General features: G+C 38.4%; 1 protein-coding gene across 2 annotated transcripts in view; it reads left to right on the top strand.

Moving 5' to 3' along the window:
- The window catches only part of LOC121407925 (VPS9 domain-containing protein 1-like), a 27291-nt gene extending 11212 nt beyond the window's left edge, over positions 1-16079 (top strand). The window contains exons 5-14 of one of the 2 annotated variants that reach the window (XM_041599170.1): positions 1219-1333; positions 5078-5140; positions 6228-6368; positions 7804-8035; positions 8388-9446; positions 10497-10626; positions 11271-11497; positions 12061-12145; positions 14894-14998; positions 15905-16079. In XM_041599170.1, coding sequence (XP_041455104.1) covers positions 1219-1333; positions 5078-5140; positions 6228-6368; positions 7804-8035; positions 8388-9446; positions 10497-10626; positions 11271-11497; positions 12061-12145; positions 14894-14998; positions 15905-16004 — 2257 coding nt within the window. In that variant the 3' untranslated portion in view covers positions 16005-16079. Of the gene's footprint in view, positions 1-1218; positions 1334-5077; positions 5141-6227; positions 6369-7803; positions 8036-8387; positions 9447-10496; positions 10627-11270; positions 11498-12060; positions 12146-14420; positions 14545-14893; positions 14999-15904 lie in introns of those variants that run through there. The other variant, XM_041599171.1, reaches the window with a different exon arrangement.

Below are 16079 nucleotides of genomic sequence, written 5' to 3'. Positions count from 1 at the left end.
TTCGATCCCAGTGTTAAGCAGGCAACAATGTTTCAAAGTTGCCCTGCTCAGATGTCTGATACGGTTAATAATGGCCATTATTCACAAATTTTGTTTTGATGATCAGTGGTCTGAACCTAGGTATTATTATTCAAATCATGGTTTAGACAGATTTAATGCACTTACAGGTAATTACACTATTACACAAACTTCAGCAGGCATATTTAGTAAACATCCAATAATGAACATACACTTTTGCCACAGCACGCTTAATTTATTTAATTAATGTCTGTTGCTATCAAGTTTACTGTATTGTTGGGCTCCTTAATCCTGTACAATGGATTGGAAAATGAAGGTATCCTCTGACAAACTGTTTAACCATGTCCCGAGTGAAATGGGATGAAATGTGTTGTTTTTAGAGCCTTGCTAGGAAGTGTACATAGTTAAGCACTTTCTGGCACTTAAAGTGCGTTGTTGTATTGCTTGAAGCAGAAAGGGTTCCAATGTTTGTATTCGGCATGTGATTGCTGTCCTTTCCTGTGAAGAATACAGGGTCTCCCCCCCCTTCCGAAATGATTCACTAAGTCCTGTCTGTGATCTTGTGACTATCATTGTCTCTCTCTGGCTAGTTGGCTGGCTGGCTGGCCATCACAGCTGATGACTCGCTTAAGTCCGTCTAGCAGTGTCCGTCTGGCAGAGTATCGTCATTCAGTGTTGTCATGGATCAGTCTTTGTCTTTGTTATTGGCAGTGGCAGACCTGACACGTGGCCAAACTTGGGGTTTTCATGGCTTTCACGAAATGAGTTGCATTGGACATTGTGATTTGAGTTGATGAAGCCATCTGCATGAAAAAAACTGTTCTGCCATTGTTTTGGACTCTCAGATGTCATACTGATTTATTGCTGGCTCATTCTATCAAAAGTGTGATTTGTTCCAGACAGGGTGATAGATCTTGTATCTTGAGTGGACGGATACTGTCAGTGAGTACCCCTCTTCCCAATTTGGTTTTCTGTCGGAAAGATGTGGCATGTGTCTTAGTAAGTTCAAAGTCGTAACTTGTGGTCTGTTTGAACTTGAGCCAAATGAACTATAAACTTCTTTGCTCTATTAGTAACCTGTCGGGCACTGAATGATTTTGCTTTTACAAACGTTACCAACAGACTCCCGCTTTCATATATGCAGGCTCAGTCTCTAACAGGTGAATTATGATGTATGATTTATTTTCTTGTTTCTAATAGCAATGAGGCTCTTGGACCATTAGAGAAGGCCTACAGAGAGAACAGGAAACTGATGGCTGCCTATAGGAGCAGATTGAACAAGATGCATACTACTAGCAAGAATAAGAGCCTCGTGGTAAATATCTTTGCATCACTTTTTATTTCTTGTATGTACCCAACTTCAATTTTCTCCTGGATCATCTGTCTCCTGTTTCTGACCCTGCTTGATCATCATGCATGCATGGCTTCTTCTCTCTTCTCCCCTCTCTCTCTCTCGTTCTCTCACCCTTTTCTTGGGTCTCTGTCTGTCTTTCTCTTTCTTTTTTATTATCTCCTTTTTTCCCTCCCTCTCTCCTTCTCTTGCCCTTCTAAAGCCACCTTCAATCTGACAGACGAAGTGGAGTTACTCCTGAGTCGAGGAGTTACCCCACTTTTGGAGGGCAGTATGAAAATTCTAGGATTATTTTGATCCGGATTCAAAGCAGAGTAGAGGGTTACAAATGGATTTAATCAGCACTGGAAGTGTGGTATCGCCTATCTCATTCATATCCGCGTGCTACACATATGGCGTGAACTCGTTAGGAAACTACAGAAACTACTGCAGATACACCGCTGCGGAGCTTGCCAGTTTGAAAGAGGTGTAATGTCGGTCTGCAGTACAAGCGTATCAACTCAATCTGGGGGGCGTTTCATGAAAGGATTTGTCGGAAGTTTCATCCGACAAGTCCCATTTTATCCAACAGTTACCATAGGAACAGTGCCTCTCACCCAATCAAAATCATGGAAAGATGTCAGATCTGACAATGTGTCGGATAAAAATATTGATGAAACGCTCACCAGGTGTTAACTCCACTTCGCCTTCAGTGTGAAAACGGTATTATGGTCTCTGAACCTATCTGTCTGCCTCTTTCTTTATCTCTCTCTCTCTCCCCACTCTCTCTTTCTCCTGCCCTTCTATTCTCTGTCCCTGTCTGTCCACCTCTTTCTTTTCAAACTCTATTTCTTCCCCACTCTCTCTTGCTCTCTCAATTGGACTTTCCATTCATCCTGTATCCTTGTACAAGTACTTTTATGTCATTCTTATCCTCTCATTCTAAACTTCTCTGTTTCTTGGTTCATGCATTCAAAGGCAGTCTGTTGCATATTGCAATACAATGCCTAGATCTTACAGAGTAGTTCACAGGCTGATATTTCCCCTCTTATTTCTTTATATATTCTTACCAGGCTATATCCCCTCATTTCTCAATTTCTCTTCTGTCATTTACCCTTTTCTCCCTAGCTCCCCCATCTTTGTTCTCTCTTTTTCCTCTCTAGCTATCCTTCTTTCTTCTATCCTCCTTCAAATCCATTTCCCCATTTCACTACCCATGTATTCCCTTCCCAATATCATTTTTATCTGGGCCCCATCTTACAAAGAGCTGCGATTGATCCAATCATTCACAACTATGGAAATCCTTCCATGCCATTATTTGTTCTCCAGGAAATTTGCACAATCTCCTTCGTAAACAAAGAGAAACACACTGAATCTTCAAGAGAATGATGAAAGTATGAATATACATCATAGTTAGAAAATATTTTGAACAAACGTGCATAATAGATGTTGATGTTGCTGGCCGTCCATAGTTGTGATTGATTAGATCAATTTCAACTCTTTGTAAGACGGGGCCCTGATATCCTGTGTAATGACACAGTCACATCGGTCAAACCAACTCCAGACAGATCAAATCTATTTTATCATTTCCAATGACATTCCATCTGTCTATTTGGATTGTGTTTTGTTGGTGCGACTGTGGTTTAGTTTGACCTCTCTCTGCCCCTATTAAGAACAAATCTCTTAATCCCCTATGACTCTTTCTTCCTCATTCAATGTGGTTTTGACACATTGGGAGCTCCATTGGTTAAAAATCTGCTTCTGTTTAATGAGAAGAGGCAAGTTTAGAAATTATCCACTTCCTCTGTATCTATGAGATATTCACCTGTATGAGCAGTGCATCCTAGAAAAAAGGACGACATAGAGAGTTTGTTTTATTCTTTCCAGTATAGGCAAGTGGAATATAATTTTTTATCTCCAGTTCATTTATGTCTCGCCTGCATAGCAGAGCGAGAATAATAAAGGCGCCGGTTTTCCGACGGCAGTGCCGGCGATGTTGTCAACATTGAAATCTTAACCAAAGTTAAGTTTTGAAATGTTGTCATAACCTAGGAAGTATATGGACCCAGTTTATGAAATGTGGACATAAGGGTAATCAAGGATTACTGAACAAGGCCAGCCTGTGTTATAGGTCACATGTCCAATGTCAAAGGTCAATTAGGGTCGATGAACTTATACCATGTTGGGGGAATCAACATCGAAATCTAAATTTTAGTGTTGAAATTGAGTTGTACAGGAAAATTTGTCAGGTTTGTTTAGGGATACAATGAACTTGTGCAAAAGTTGATTGGCTCATTAGCAGGAGGCTTTGAAAGCTACCAGTAGAAATAAAAACATAACAAACCCTCAGATAGGTCTAATGTTTAGTGTGGCTAGTTTGCAAATTGATTTGTACCAGCAAAGTGTTTGTATAATTCCTCTCCTAAAAAGTGTCATTACAATGATGAAGTGCCCATTATAATGCATTGGAAAGAGTTCAATCATGTACATGTACCAATGCTTAGAGTATTGCAAGACAACTCTGTGAGTATAATTGTAGTATAATAAGGTTGCCGTGAGTTATAAAACAGCCATCTATTCAGAGAGTTGTGAGTGTTTTTATGGTTTTTGTGTTAACCCATGGACTTCTGAATTATGATATTCCCATATACTTTGTACAAACACTCTGGTTCCTGTAGGCAATGGGTTAAACTAAACTACCTCTTGCATATGCTTCCAAAGAAGATTGGGTGGCTATATATGTAGTTGAATAATTCTTGAAAAGTCGATAAACTGTTCAGTCGTGGCTATAATATCATGAGTTTGTAAAATTATTACTCAGTTTGTATACAGTGTTCGGAAAATATGTATTTATTTCATCTATCATTTCAATTTCATTGAATCAAAGAGATTTTGATACAGTAGAGTCTACATACAATGATCTCTAAGTCAAGTAAGCTCCCAAGCCAAGGCAAATTTTTCAGACAAGATTATGCAAAGCATGCATTATATGCCTCTTCTAAACTACAATTTTGCCTCTGGTCCCCAGAGAATAGCCAGATTCACCTGTCTAATACCCCATTCATAGTGAGAGCCGAAGTGGAGTTAGTCCGGAGTCCAGGAGGAGTTACTCCACTTTGGAGGGCAATATGAAAATTCTGAGATTAGTTCGATCCGGATTCAAAGCGGAGTACTGAACCCAATTCGAGAAGAGGATTACAAACGGAGTTACTCCGCACTGGAAATGCGGTATGCGCTTATCGCTGTGATCTCGCGCGTAACTTCCTGTCGATCGACCCCGACCTTTCAATAACAAGTGCACGTGCAACATTTTGAGTGTATGAATGCCAGCGCATTTTGATTTGTACTTCGTGTTCGTTTGTTGATTGTAGTTAGATTCTCTGATGTAAGTATCTGAAACCTTTACCGTAATTACAGAACTTATCTATTTCCAACCACAACTCCGTAAACTTATAATATTTCAGTCGTTTTCCTTGCCACACGTATGGCGCGAACTCCCTTGGAAACCATGGCAACGACTGCGGATACACCGCTGCGGTGCTTGCCAATATGAAAGGGAGTTTAAAGTGGGTCCGCAGTACAAGCGGATCAACTCAACCCGGAGTTACTCCGGAGTAACTCCACTTCGCCTTCACTATGAAAGGGGTATAACATGTGCAAAGTGATATGTAAATCATAATTTTGATAATTTTCTTCAAAATTGTAATTTTTTCTTCCAAACTTCCTTAGAACCTGACATTCCAGAGAAGGTTGATGGAGAATATGGCCATTGCCAAAGCCCGGGAAGCAAGTGTATCCTTTTCGACTTCCTGCAAAAATTTATGCATTTAAACTTGATTATGAACAGCTTTATGAAACAACACCAGGATGCTTATATTATATAGGAATTTGTATATATTTATGTATTTTTCATAGCCATTGAAATTGGCCATTGACCTCATACACATAAACATGACTCGTTACATCTTCTTATAACCTAACCATGGGGATGAATCAACTTGATATTATCAAATTAATTCATCCCTGTGGTTTGGTTAAGATTGTCAACTATGTCATTGTTGGTAAAGGCCTGGTCACACCGCCCGAGCGTCGTTGGAGCGGTCGTGAAGCGGTAGGGAAAGAGGGTCTAATTTCGCTTTCAAAATTGGGGAAAAAAATCAAAAACATAAAAAAAACAATCGAAATCGAAAATGGTGAACGGTAGCGAGCGGGGATGATTTTTTTCTCTCCACTCCACGACCGCTCCAACAATGCTCGGGCTGTGTGACCATGCCTTAAGGTGATTGCAACACCATGAAAATAATTTTGTTTTTGATATGTAGAATCTGTGGTGGTGGATCATATGGATCCACTACATAAGTAAGGCCTGGTGATTTTCTTTCATTTTTTTTGGGGGGGTTAACCTGAAGTCAACTTAATGAATATAAAGCATCCTATATTATATGTAGAGCTTTACTTTGATGAGGAAGCATTTGCTAACCTAGAGTACATACTAGGATATATTTTGAGAACTTTTTGCAATGTCTGCTTGTATTTTACTGTGGTAAAATTTCAGAATGTCAGGTTATTGCATGAATTTCAGGAATCTCTGATTTCTACATTTTTCCAATTATCGATCACCTGTTTCTTTCATTTCTGGATTGGATAGATATTTGGAAATTACAGAACGTTATACAGAATAAGTTTGCATGAAATGCCTATTTAGATGGCAATTGATATATTTATTAGTTATTAATACACTTAGCTATGAATGAATGGATCATGAATTCAGATCTCGCTATTGCCTTTTTTATGCATTTGGGCAAGGCACATCCTTTGAATAGGCACAGATTGTAAAAAAGAAATAAAAGAATTATCACCTTAACCGATCCACTCTCAGCTTGCTAAGAAGATCAAAGAACGTCAACAGCGTCTTCAGGAACAGGCAGCCCAGAGATTCTCCTCTAGCGGCCAGCCAACCAAGGAAGAGATGGAACTCAGAACAGTCTATGCCAACATACTGGAATACGAGAATGTGAAGGTATGAGACTACACTCCCTGAAACATGGTATGATGGTGGTCCCCAAGTCTGCGAACCTAACGATTTGAGTTTAACAGTTTTTTTTATTTTAAAAAGGCTTTCAGTTAATAATGCTTCTTATGTTATTATGAGTAAGTGTTCCAAATATCTCATAAAAATTTGAAAGAAATATAGGATTTTCTTGGGAAACTCAGGCAGTCATTTTCAGATTGAAAAAAATGGTACCCCATGTCTGCGCACCCATTCACTTTGCACACGATTTGGGTATTTGAATGAGAAAGGCTGAATTTTGAGGCCGTCACATGATATGCCCAAATTTCCTTATTTTTATCCACAACTTCCGCTTCTTACACAACGTGACGTCACGGTCTCGAGGCAGGTGAAAAGCACAATAAAGCCTATTTTCTAAACGGGGTTCGAAGCCCGATAATTGAAATAATCTTAAGCAAAATACTCAGCTGGGAAGCGGTGAAAATGCATAAAACATACCTTGCTGTATTTAGTAGCTTATAAGCTTTCGATTTGTATATAATTTGTCAGTTTCATTTTTGGGTCCGGTCTGGATCTTTAAATGAATATCTGTCTATGTGTTGCATGTGTAAAGTTTGTGTTCGTTGCGTATCTTCTTTTATTAGAATCGCACAGATAAGCGTGTGCGCAGACAAGGGGACTGCGCAGACTTGGTAGAACTGGTTATCATTGGTGTAAGCATGTGCCACCACAAAGAAACGTTGTTAGCATACAACAGATAATGTCACAACCAGGCGTTATTTACATCTTGGATCAACGTTTGACATCACAATCTGATAGATGTGACTTGGACTGATATTAGCGCTCTGTTTATAGTGTAACAGCAATCCTGTTCGGCCGCCCCTGGTCTATGAGTCAATGTCAAGAAATGGGATTACACTCACTGAAACAAGTTGGTTTAAGGGGTTGTCTATGCCAACATACGGAAGTATGGGAATGTTAAGGTATGGGACTATACTCCATGAAACATGGCCAAGTTGGTTACGGGGATGGTTTAAGGGGTTCAAGGGGTTACCAGGTCTGGTCTGTACTAACCTAAAGGAGTACGAGATTGTCAAGGTATGGGACAACACTCGCTGAAACATAGTAAGTTGGTTAAGGGGTTTCAGGGGTTGTCTGTGTGAAAATACTAGAATACAAGAATGTAAAGATTTGGGACAAGACTTGCTGAAACATGGCCAGGTTGGCTTAATGACTATCTTTTAGTGGCTCTGGAATTGCACTGTTTAGCATTCTAATGTTAAAGATGAATCTTTATGATCTTAAATATGCAATCTAACTTAGAGAGGTTCAGTTCGAGGAATGAAGAAAATAGGTTCGTTGTTAGCTTATAGGCAGGCAAACATAAATTCTTGATAAATCAAACTACCACCAATTTCTTTCAATATTTACCCTTCTCTTGAAGACATGGCTTCAGGAATGGCGCAAACGGCTGCAGGAATCGCCCGGTGACCTTGGACTGATCCGTGACCTACTCACTGACATCCTGTCCTGTGACCAACACCCTCTAAGCCAGCTTCTTAAGCGTTATCAGATCGCCATCTATCACAAGATAATGCCCCTCATACAGAAGGAATTGCCCTCTATAGAAGAGATTGTGGTTCCATACAGGGATGTCCAACCCCTGAAACTGCAAGGTAATGTATCTACAACCGATTCAGTACTATGTGGATAGTGTCCTTATCTACAGTTTGTTCTGTGCACATGTGGACATTGTTCACCGAGGTTTGGTCTAGCCTTTATGCTAAATAACCCTCTTAGATTTTATGAATGTCATTTTGGTTAGTACTGTAGAATTTTGATCTCCAATGTGGTTAATGTTTTCGATACAACATGGTGATTTCAACAGTTCAGTCATTTATATTCCTCTATCGCAGTGAGTTTGTTTATTTAATACTTTAATTTTACTGGAATGATTGAGTCAAGATAGTTGAAAGAAGTAGACTGACTGATTCCCCTCTTTTTTTCCCTTATTTTGTTGTTCTGAAGAACCCAGAGCTGTACCAGAGGATGGTTTCACCACACCAGATGCTCTTGATCAGAGCATGGAAGACACATTAGCCCAACGCCTTCATGCCCTTCGTGAAAACAGCACCTCGAGTGTGGAGAGTGACTCCACTGAGCCTCGACCATCAAGCCAGGCCAGTAGCATGCTCTTTGCTCCCAGTGATGTGAGTGATGACATCATGGAGGAACTGATGTCTGATGATGAGGAGGTGGATGCTCAAGAGAAAGTGAGCATCCAGGAGAAGAACATCCATCGGCAGCAGGGAGGATGTCCCCAGAGAACAGCGGGTGATAAGGATGTTGGTGATGATGATGAGGAGGGATGTGAAGAGAATGGTCACCTGGATGACAGTGGCATTCAGAATGGTGAGGAGTCCTCCAGCACAGATGAAGCTGCTCCATCAACAGACATCCAGGATGAGGATCTGGCGAGTGCTTCCGATGGAGCCAATGTTGCAGGAGATGCTGCTCCAGAGGTAGACCAGATGAGAGAGATCAGGGATGAAATCAGGAACGATATCGAACAAGCATTGGAAGATGGTGAAAGGCTATGCAAGGAATTAGAGGGAGAAACTGTGGGCAAAGTTGAGGATGATGAGGATGGTATCAGCAATGCACTTGCTACAACTGGTGATTCCATGAGTGATGGAGACAGAGAAAATACAGGTGATGGTAGGACTTCTGCAGCTGCTACAGGTGAGCAGCACTCTAAATATGATAATAGAGAAGCGATCAATGGTCACTCTTGCCCTGATACTGATGAAAGGACTAATGTTGAATCGGGAGATGAGAGAACAAATAACTCTGAAGGAAATCGGCCAGACATGCAACCATCTAACAACCCCCCAACACAACTAGACAGCTCAAGCGGGGGTGTGGCAAGTGATGGTGAATCAACAGATGCAGGAAGAATGGACAGTGAAAGAGAGAGTGATGAAGGAAAGAAGAAAGAAGATGGAGAAGAAAGAATAGCAGAGATGAGGTCTCAAGCTTTGAGTAGACATCTCAAATGCATCACCAAGGATGTTCTAATGTTTACAGGTAAGACGTTGATTTTGCACAAATCTTGCAATGACCGCAAGTCAATTTTAAGTACAAAATCAATTTTTAGTGTTGCATTTAATTTAACATTTGCTATTGATTCCTTTTTTCTTGTATCAACAGGTATTGCTTTAATTGAAATTGACCTATTATTTGAAATTTTTTAATTGAAATTTACATTTGATTGCAGCTATTTTCTTGGAACACTGAAATCCATTGATTATTTCTCTACATCTTTGTTCATCAGTCTGGGGTTTCATAAAGCATAGAAATTTACTTCAACTTATTCTTGATGCCAATGAACTTGTGTCCATGAAAACTTGACCAGCTGGTGGTTGAGCAACAATCTTTTCATTCCGGCTGATTCTGTTAGTTTTGAATAAGTACGATGGGGCCTTAACTTTCTTTGGAGATTACGATACAAGCGCATTTGCCTTTTCCATTCATGTATAACAAAGTGATTTTAAAATCTTGATTTTATAGTAAATACTGAAACAGTTGTCGCTGAAGGACATTCTGGGGTAAAAGTGCAAATTTTTACAACACCCCTGTTGAAAATCGTCTGGTCCTAGTAAGTCTTTATAATAAATTATCAAAAACCATCATACCAAAAATTGATATACAAATGAAATTTAGTAATGTCCCTCAACATAAGATATGAGTGTCACTACTGCTGGTCGATATTTTATTTCAATGTTGATGGATTGTTATTAGCAGAATATCGCTGATAATACAATAAATCGCCGAGTCTAAAAATTAATAATATCATACATTCATTGTGAGCTGCAGAGAAGGGGAAAATGAAAGTCAACTTTTCATTGGTGCCCATCCATGAGAAGCGGGCATTTGGGTACCAACTTACAATGTTTTGGTCTTATTCTGTTTCTGCGGTATATTAACATGTACATGTAATCTTAAAAGAATTATCGAATATCCAAATTTTTTTTCCTTATCTCATGATTTCGATAATATTGATATATCGCCAAGCAAAATGCAGACTCATTCCTGATCAGGCTTGTTACTATTGTCTTTGTGTTGTGATGTCGACAGAGCGCCTTCAGTCCTTACTGGTAGCTGTGTATGAACAACTCAACAGTACAGCAGCTAAGGAGCAATGTATCTCTGTCATTGAGGATTTCTTTTTCAAGGACATCTGGCAACCTCTCCTCATGCTCTTCAGGTAAAGTTTGTCATAAAAAAATTCTTGATTTTTCTATGTTGGGACATAACACTTAGTTCTTGGGCTATCTATATATTGTCAACTGTAAGTCCAAATATTGGCATTTGATTATATTGGTTGGTTGTATTCTTTTTATAGAGAAACAGTAGTTGGAGAATCCAAATTGAATTTGAATAGATGAGTAGTTAGGAATGGGAAGAAGAAATGGAATGCTTAACGCAACAATGGCAACAGGCAACAGATGGAAAGGAATATAGGGAAGACCCAAAATAACCTGTAGATAAATAAAGAAAGGAGGCTGCATTGAGGTCATGGGCAGTGTCACAGTTGCTGAAAGGTTAGAGCGGAGAGCCCCTATGTGTCACATTATATCAGAAGCATAGGGAAATGCGTCAAGGTCAGAACATAAGTGCTCATTTAAGTTGAAGTCCTACCCAATGACCACCCAATTATTGCTGAAAAATTAGCTGAATCAGCCTGGCATTCTTCCTCCCGGGTGAAGGTCGTCTTTCAATCATTAAAATAATCTTTGTCTCATTTGGGTTTTAGTCCCTTCAAATCAAATGCAACAGGCCCCGAATGTAAAGTTTTGATGCAGGTGAACTAGTTTTCAAACCACTGATCCTCCACCCCATCTACTACAGACGATACAACTACAAGAAAGAGGAATGCGCCGCCATTGCCATGACGATGTACCAGCATGCATTGCCTCAACACATTGGAGTCGTAGAAAAATTCTGTCTGCTGAACGAGGGCGCTGTTCAGGAAGGCAGCCAAGCATCGAGCAGTGACTACCCTTACCAGGCCGCCGTAGAAGAGCTTCAAAAGCTACAGGGATATACATGTCCACTTCAGAAAATCGAATGTATAGGTAAGATGCTACATGTATTTTTGATGGTTTGTATCCACATGGTACATTTTGAAGAAAAAAAAAATACTGTGCCATCTACACTGAAAGTCTTGCAGCCTCACAAGTGAAAGCTTACCCCCCAAACCAGCTAAAATTTTGGTGACACAACGTATGCTCCGGCGACAATTGCTCCATGATATTGTCTAAGATATAGGGTTAGGGTTGCAATAGGGTTTAATGTTAGGTTTTGGATAGGGTAAGCCTATAGTGTGAAATCAAGGGATACATGTACAGTAAGGCAATTCGGTTAATGTGTCGCTGGAGCAAATATGGAGCCAAAATTTCATGATTGTGGAAAAAAAATGTTCTCATATTGTCAGTGGATGATTTATGACGCATCATCTTGATGTGTCATAATGTTATATATATGTGGATAAATAAAGACAAACTTGAACTTGAATTTTAGAATGTGTCCAATTTTTTTTGAGTATAGTAAGAGTACTTTCAAAGGTGTTCCTATATATGTATGCAAGATCTTATTGTCTCTATGAAATAAAGTATGCATTTCTTTTTGTCTATTTTAGTGCGAGTATCCAGGATTGTGATTGAATGTGTTGGAGATTACTATGAGAGTCAAGGCAAGCCAAGACAGAGCCCAGAGACTACGGTGTAAGTTACATAATGTTTTCTATTTAATCAAACAGTCCCTTCCAAGATAAGTAATCTAATTTGCTTGATAAAGTTAAGAAATAGCCTCTCATCTCATGAAATATTCTGCCCTATTTTGTATGTGTGGAGCGTTGTGGCCCAGTGGATTAGTCTTCTGACTTTGAAACAGAGGGTCATGGGTTTGAATCCCAACCATGGCGTAATTTCCTTCAGCAAGAAATTTATTCACATTTTGCTGCACTCAACCCAGGTGAGGTGAATGGGTACCTGACAGGATTAATTCCTTGATTGCACTGAGCGCTGAAAGGCAGCTTGAGCTAAAACCGGGGTAATAATAATGTTAAACACTGCGCCTCGGAATAGATTATTTCTAGATAGAGGGCGCTATATAAATGCCTATTATTATCATCCAAATAATGGGTGCAACATGATATGTTGCTGTGAATGGTGGATTATGTTAAAAATTCTACTATACCAGGGGGGTGTTTCACAAAGATTTGAGTGGGACTTGGAGTCGCACTTAAATTCCTAGTTGCATGTGGTATAAAAGGCATCACCGCATCGGTCAGATCATGCTAAGAGGATATGCACTACTGCGTATTAATCAATAAAATTGATCATTACATATCACATGTGCTTCAGCATTTTAATAAGCATAACTCTTTATGAAAACCACCAAGAACCCCGGGGGGTGGGGCACTTCCATTGACAAGTGGATACCAGGCACGACCAAAGAAACGCGTTAAAAAAATAGGGCATGTTACGGGTGTCAAATACACTAAAATTCTAGGAAAGCTAAGTGCTTACGGTCAAATTTAAGAGGGCATAAAAACTAAAATGCTTTATAAAGGAATTAATTTTTGTCCCGAGTCCGATTTGAGCAAGGTGTGGGCGGTGGGACGGTACTAAATCCAATATGAGTAAAGGTAAAGATGAAGTCTATGATCACGTCCATGAAATAACAATTGAAATATTGCTGTACTTGTTTAGCGTGTCAATTCAGGGAATACTTGTCAAGGGTACTGTTTTGTTGCCATTACTTGTTGAGGGGTGCATTTTCAGAATATGGAAAATACTTGTTTAGGGTGCTTTTCGAAAACCCCATGGTTGCGCCTGGTATACACTCGTCAATAGAAGTCCCCCCCCCCGACCCAGAATAAAAAACCTTTTTACAAGTTAATGGACCTTAATGGTGTTTTATATAGCTTTGTATTTTTGATGACTTTACTCGCAACTGGTGACGTGCAAGATCTGATTTTCAATTACTTGAAATCCAGTCTGTTCAGACTACATGTATGGATAGCCAATTGTTACATAAATCACTAACAGTAGAGATATAATTTCAATTTCAATTTATTTCATTCAAAATTAAAACAATTACAAGGTAAAAAAAATATATATACAATAAAATAGAATGTGCAGACAGCTTGGAAGAACATTGAAGTCTTATGAAATGCTGCCACCAATAATACGAACAATTAAAACCAAGTAATATACAAAAACAAATGAAAAGAGAGCATATTTCAAATGTATAACAAGATGATACATATAAAATAAATTAAGCAGTTAAACAAAACCTTACAAACCCTAAACAGACATAACAAAAGACACAAAGATAATATTTCATCTCATTTGGCTCTCAAATCATTTATAATTGTCTAGGAAGTATGAATAGATGATTGTCTTCACCATTGAAGAATCCGGAAAGCGCACAGCAAATATAAGAAACATACAACTTAATAAAAATTTTGACACGTTTGGCTTCCCATAGTTTTACCACAGAGTTAGACCATGGTCTAAGTTAAACCAGACTTCAGAATATGGGTCAATGAATCAATCTTTATTTTGTCTTTGTAGTCGATGTGATTTGCTATCTATAAAGCTATATCATCATTTTATCATCCATCCCTCAGATTACATCTAAAGACTATGGCCCGTATTCTGAAGTCGGGTTTAACTTAAACTCAGGTTTAAAGTTGTGGTTTAAATAGGTATGGAAAGCGAAAAGTATCAAAATTTTTATTAAGTTGTATGTTTCTAATGTTTACTGTGCTCTTTCCTGATTCATCGATGGTGAAGACAATCATTTATTTATACTTCCTACACAATGATAAATTATTTGAGAGCCGAATTAGCTGAAGTTTGATGTCTCTACTGTTAGTGATAATGTAACAATTGGCTGTCCATACTTATACCACAAATTTAAACCTGAGTTTAAGTTAAACCCGACTTCAGAATACGGGCCTATAAATCTATCTTTAGTTTGTTTTTGTAGTGGTTGTGATGATTTGCCGCCTATCCTAAGCCATTTCATCATGCGATCATCCCTTCCTCAGATAAATACCATAAATCGATCTTTATTTTGTCTCTAAAAAAAATGAATCAATCTTTTTTTGTATTTGTAGTGGATGTGATGATTTGCTACCTATCCTAAGTTATGTCATCATGCGATCATCTTTTCCTTAGATTACATCTAAATGCAATAAATCAATCTTTATTTTGTATTTGTAGTGGTTGTGATGATTTGCCGCCTATCCTAAGCCATTTCATCATGCGATCATCCCTTCCTCAGATAAATACCATAAATCGATCTTTATTTTGTCTCTAAAAAAAATGAATCAATCTTTTTTTGTATTTGTAGTGGATGTGATGATTTGCTACCTATCCTAAGTTATGTCATCATGCGATCATCTTTTCCTTAGATTACATCTAAATGCAATAAATCTATCTTTTATTTTGTCTTTGTAGTGGTTGTGATGATTTGCTGCCTATCCTAAGTTATGTCATCATGCGATCATCCCTTCCTCAGATTGTCTCTGAGTGTAATGCCATGGAAGAATTCATCCACGAAGGGTGAGTCATGGTCTACTTACTTTGGAAAATATATTGAGTGATATCAGAGAAGGGCAATTCAATTCAATAATTAACCTTTTTTGTTCGTTAGACCCCCATTTTTCTCTGTTCTTACTGCACTTTATGAACAACTCAATGCATGATGATATTGTCCTTTGAGAGCCAGAAGGGCATTATTGCAGCTGAAAGATGTTCATTTGAGAACCAGAAGGGCGCTATTGCTGTACAATTGTGTTTATATCTTTAATTATCTTAATTTTATAGAATTTTGCTGATTATTTTACTCTATTTGTATCATATTACCCTTGTATAAAGTTTTGATAGGGGGTCTACATTTTACAAGCTCTGCTTTTTAGTAGGCCCCTCCACTTTTTTTCATTTCATTGCTACGTTTTAATCCTGCATATGTTATGCATTTTTTTCATTGTAAACATGATTTATTACGAAATGTACTTTGATGATTGTGGAATATGAATATATCAATAAATAAATGAGTACAAAGTCAATAGTAATAGGCTAAAAGCGCCCTTTTTTTCTCTAAGGAACATCTTTGATCTGCAATAGCACCCTTCTGGTTCTCATTTGATGATATGTGAGGATTATACATTTTCAGATGAACTGGAGAAAAAGAGGAAAATCATGTCAGGAAGTTCTTTCACGTTAGGGTTGGATGTATATACTTTAAAAGAAATTACTGAGAAGTGGATTGGTTTAGTGTTCAAGTAAAATTTTATAGACTTATGAATATACTGGTTTGTTCATATGCATGCTGTGTATGAGTACAACAGGTCACCTATGAATTACTTTTAACAAAATAAAAGAAATATATATGAATATACTGCAAGTAGTAAGATGTGATGCTATTTGTGTTTTAATCTTATAAATCCATCTCTTGTTAATTTTCAGATATTTATTTGGTGAAGAAGGTTACTGCTTAACGACCTGCCAAACAGCACTCAGCTATGTCCTGAAACTTGGCAGTGCCGAGGAGCTGTCAAAATCATAATACACATATTAAACATGGCATTAGATATTAGATCATATCAACATCTTTCACTGTCAATCAGCCCCTATTTTATAA

This window comes from Lytechinus variegatus, chromosome 2, assembly GCF_018143015.1.
Source record: "Lytechinus variegatus isolate NC3 chromosome 2, Lvar_3.0, whole genome shotgun sequence".
Lineage (NCBI taxonomy): Eukaryota > Metazoa > Echinodermata > Echinoidea > Temnopleuroida > Toxopneustidae > Lytechinus > Lytechinus variegatus.
This window is presented reverse-complemented; position numbering and strand designations above follow the sequence as displayed.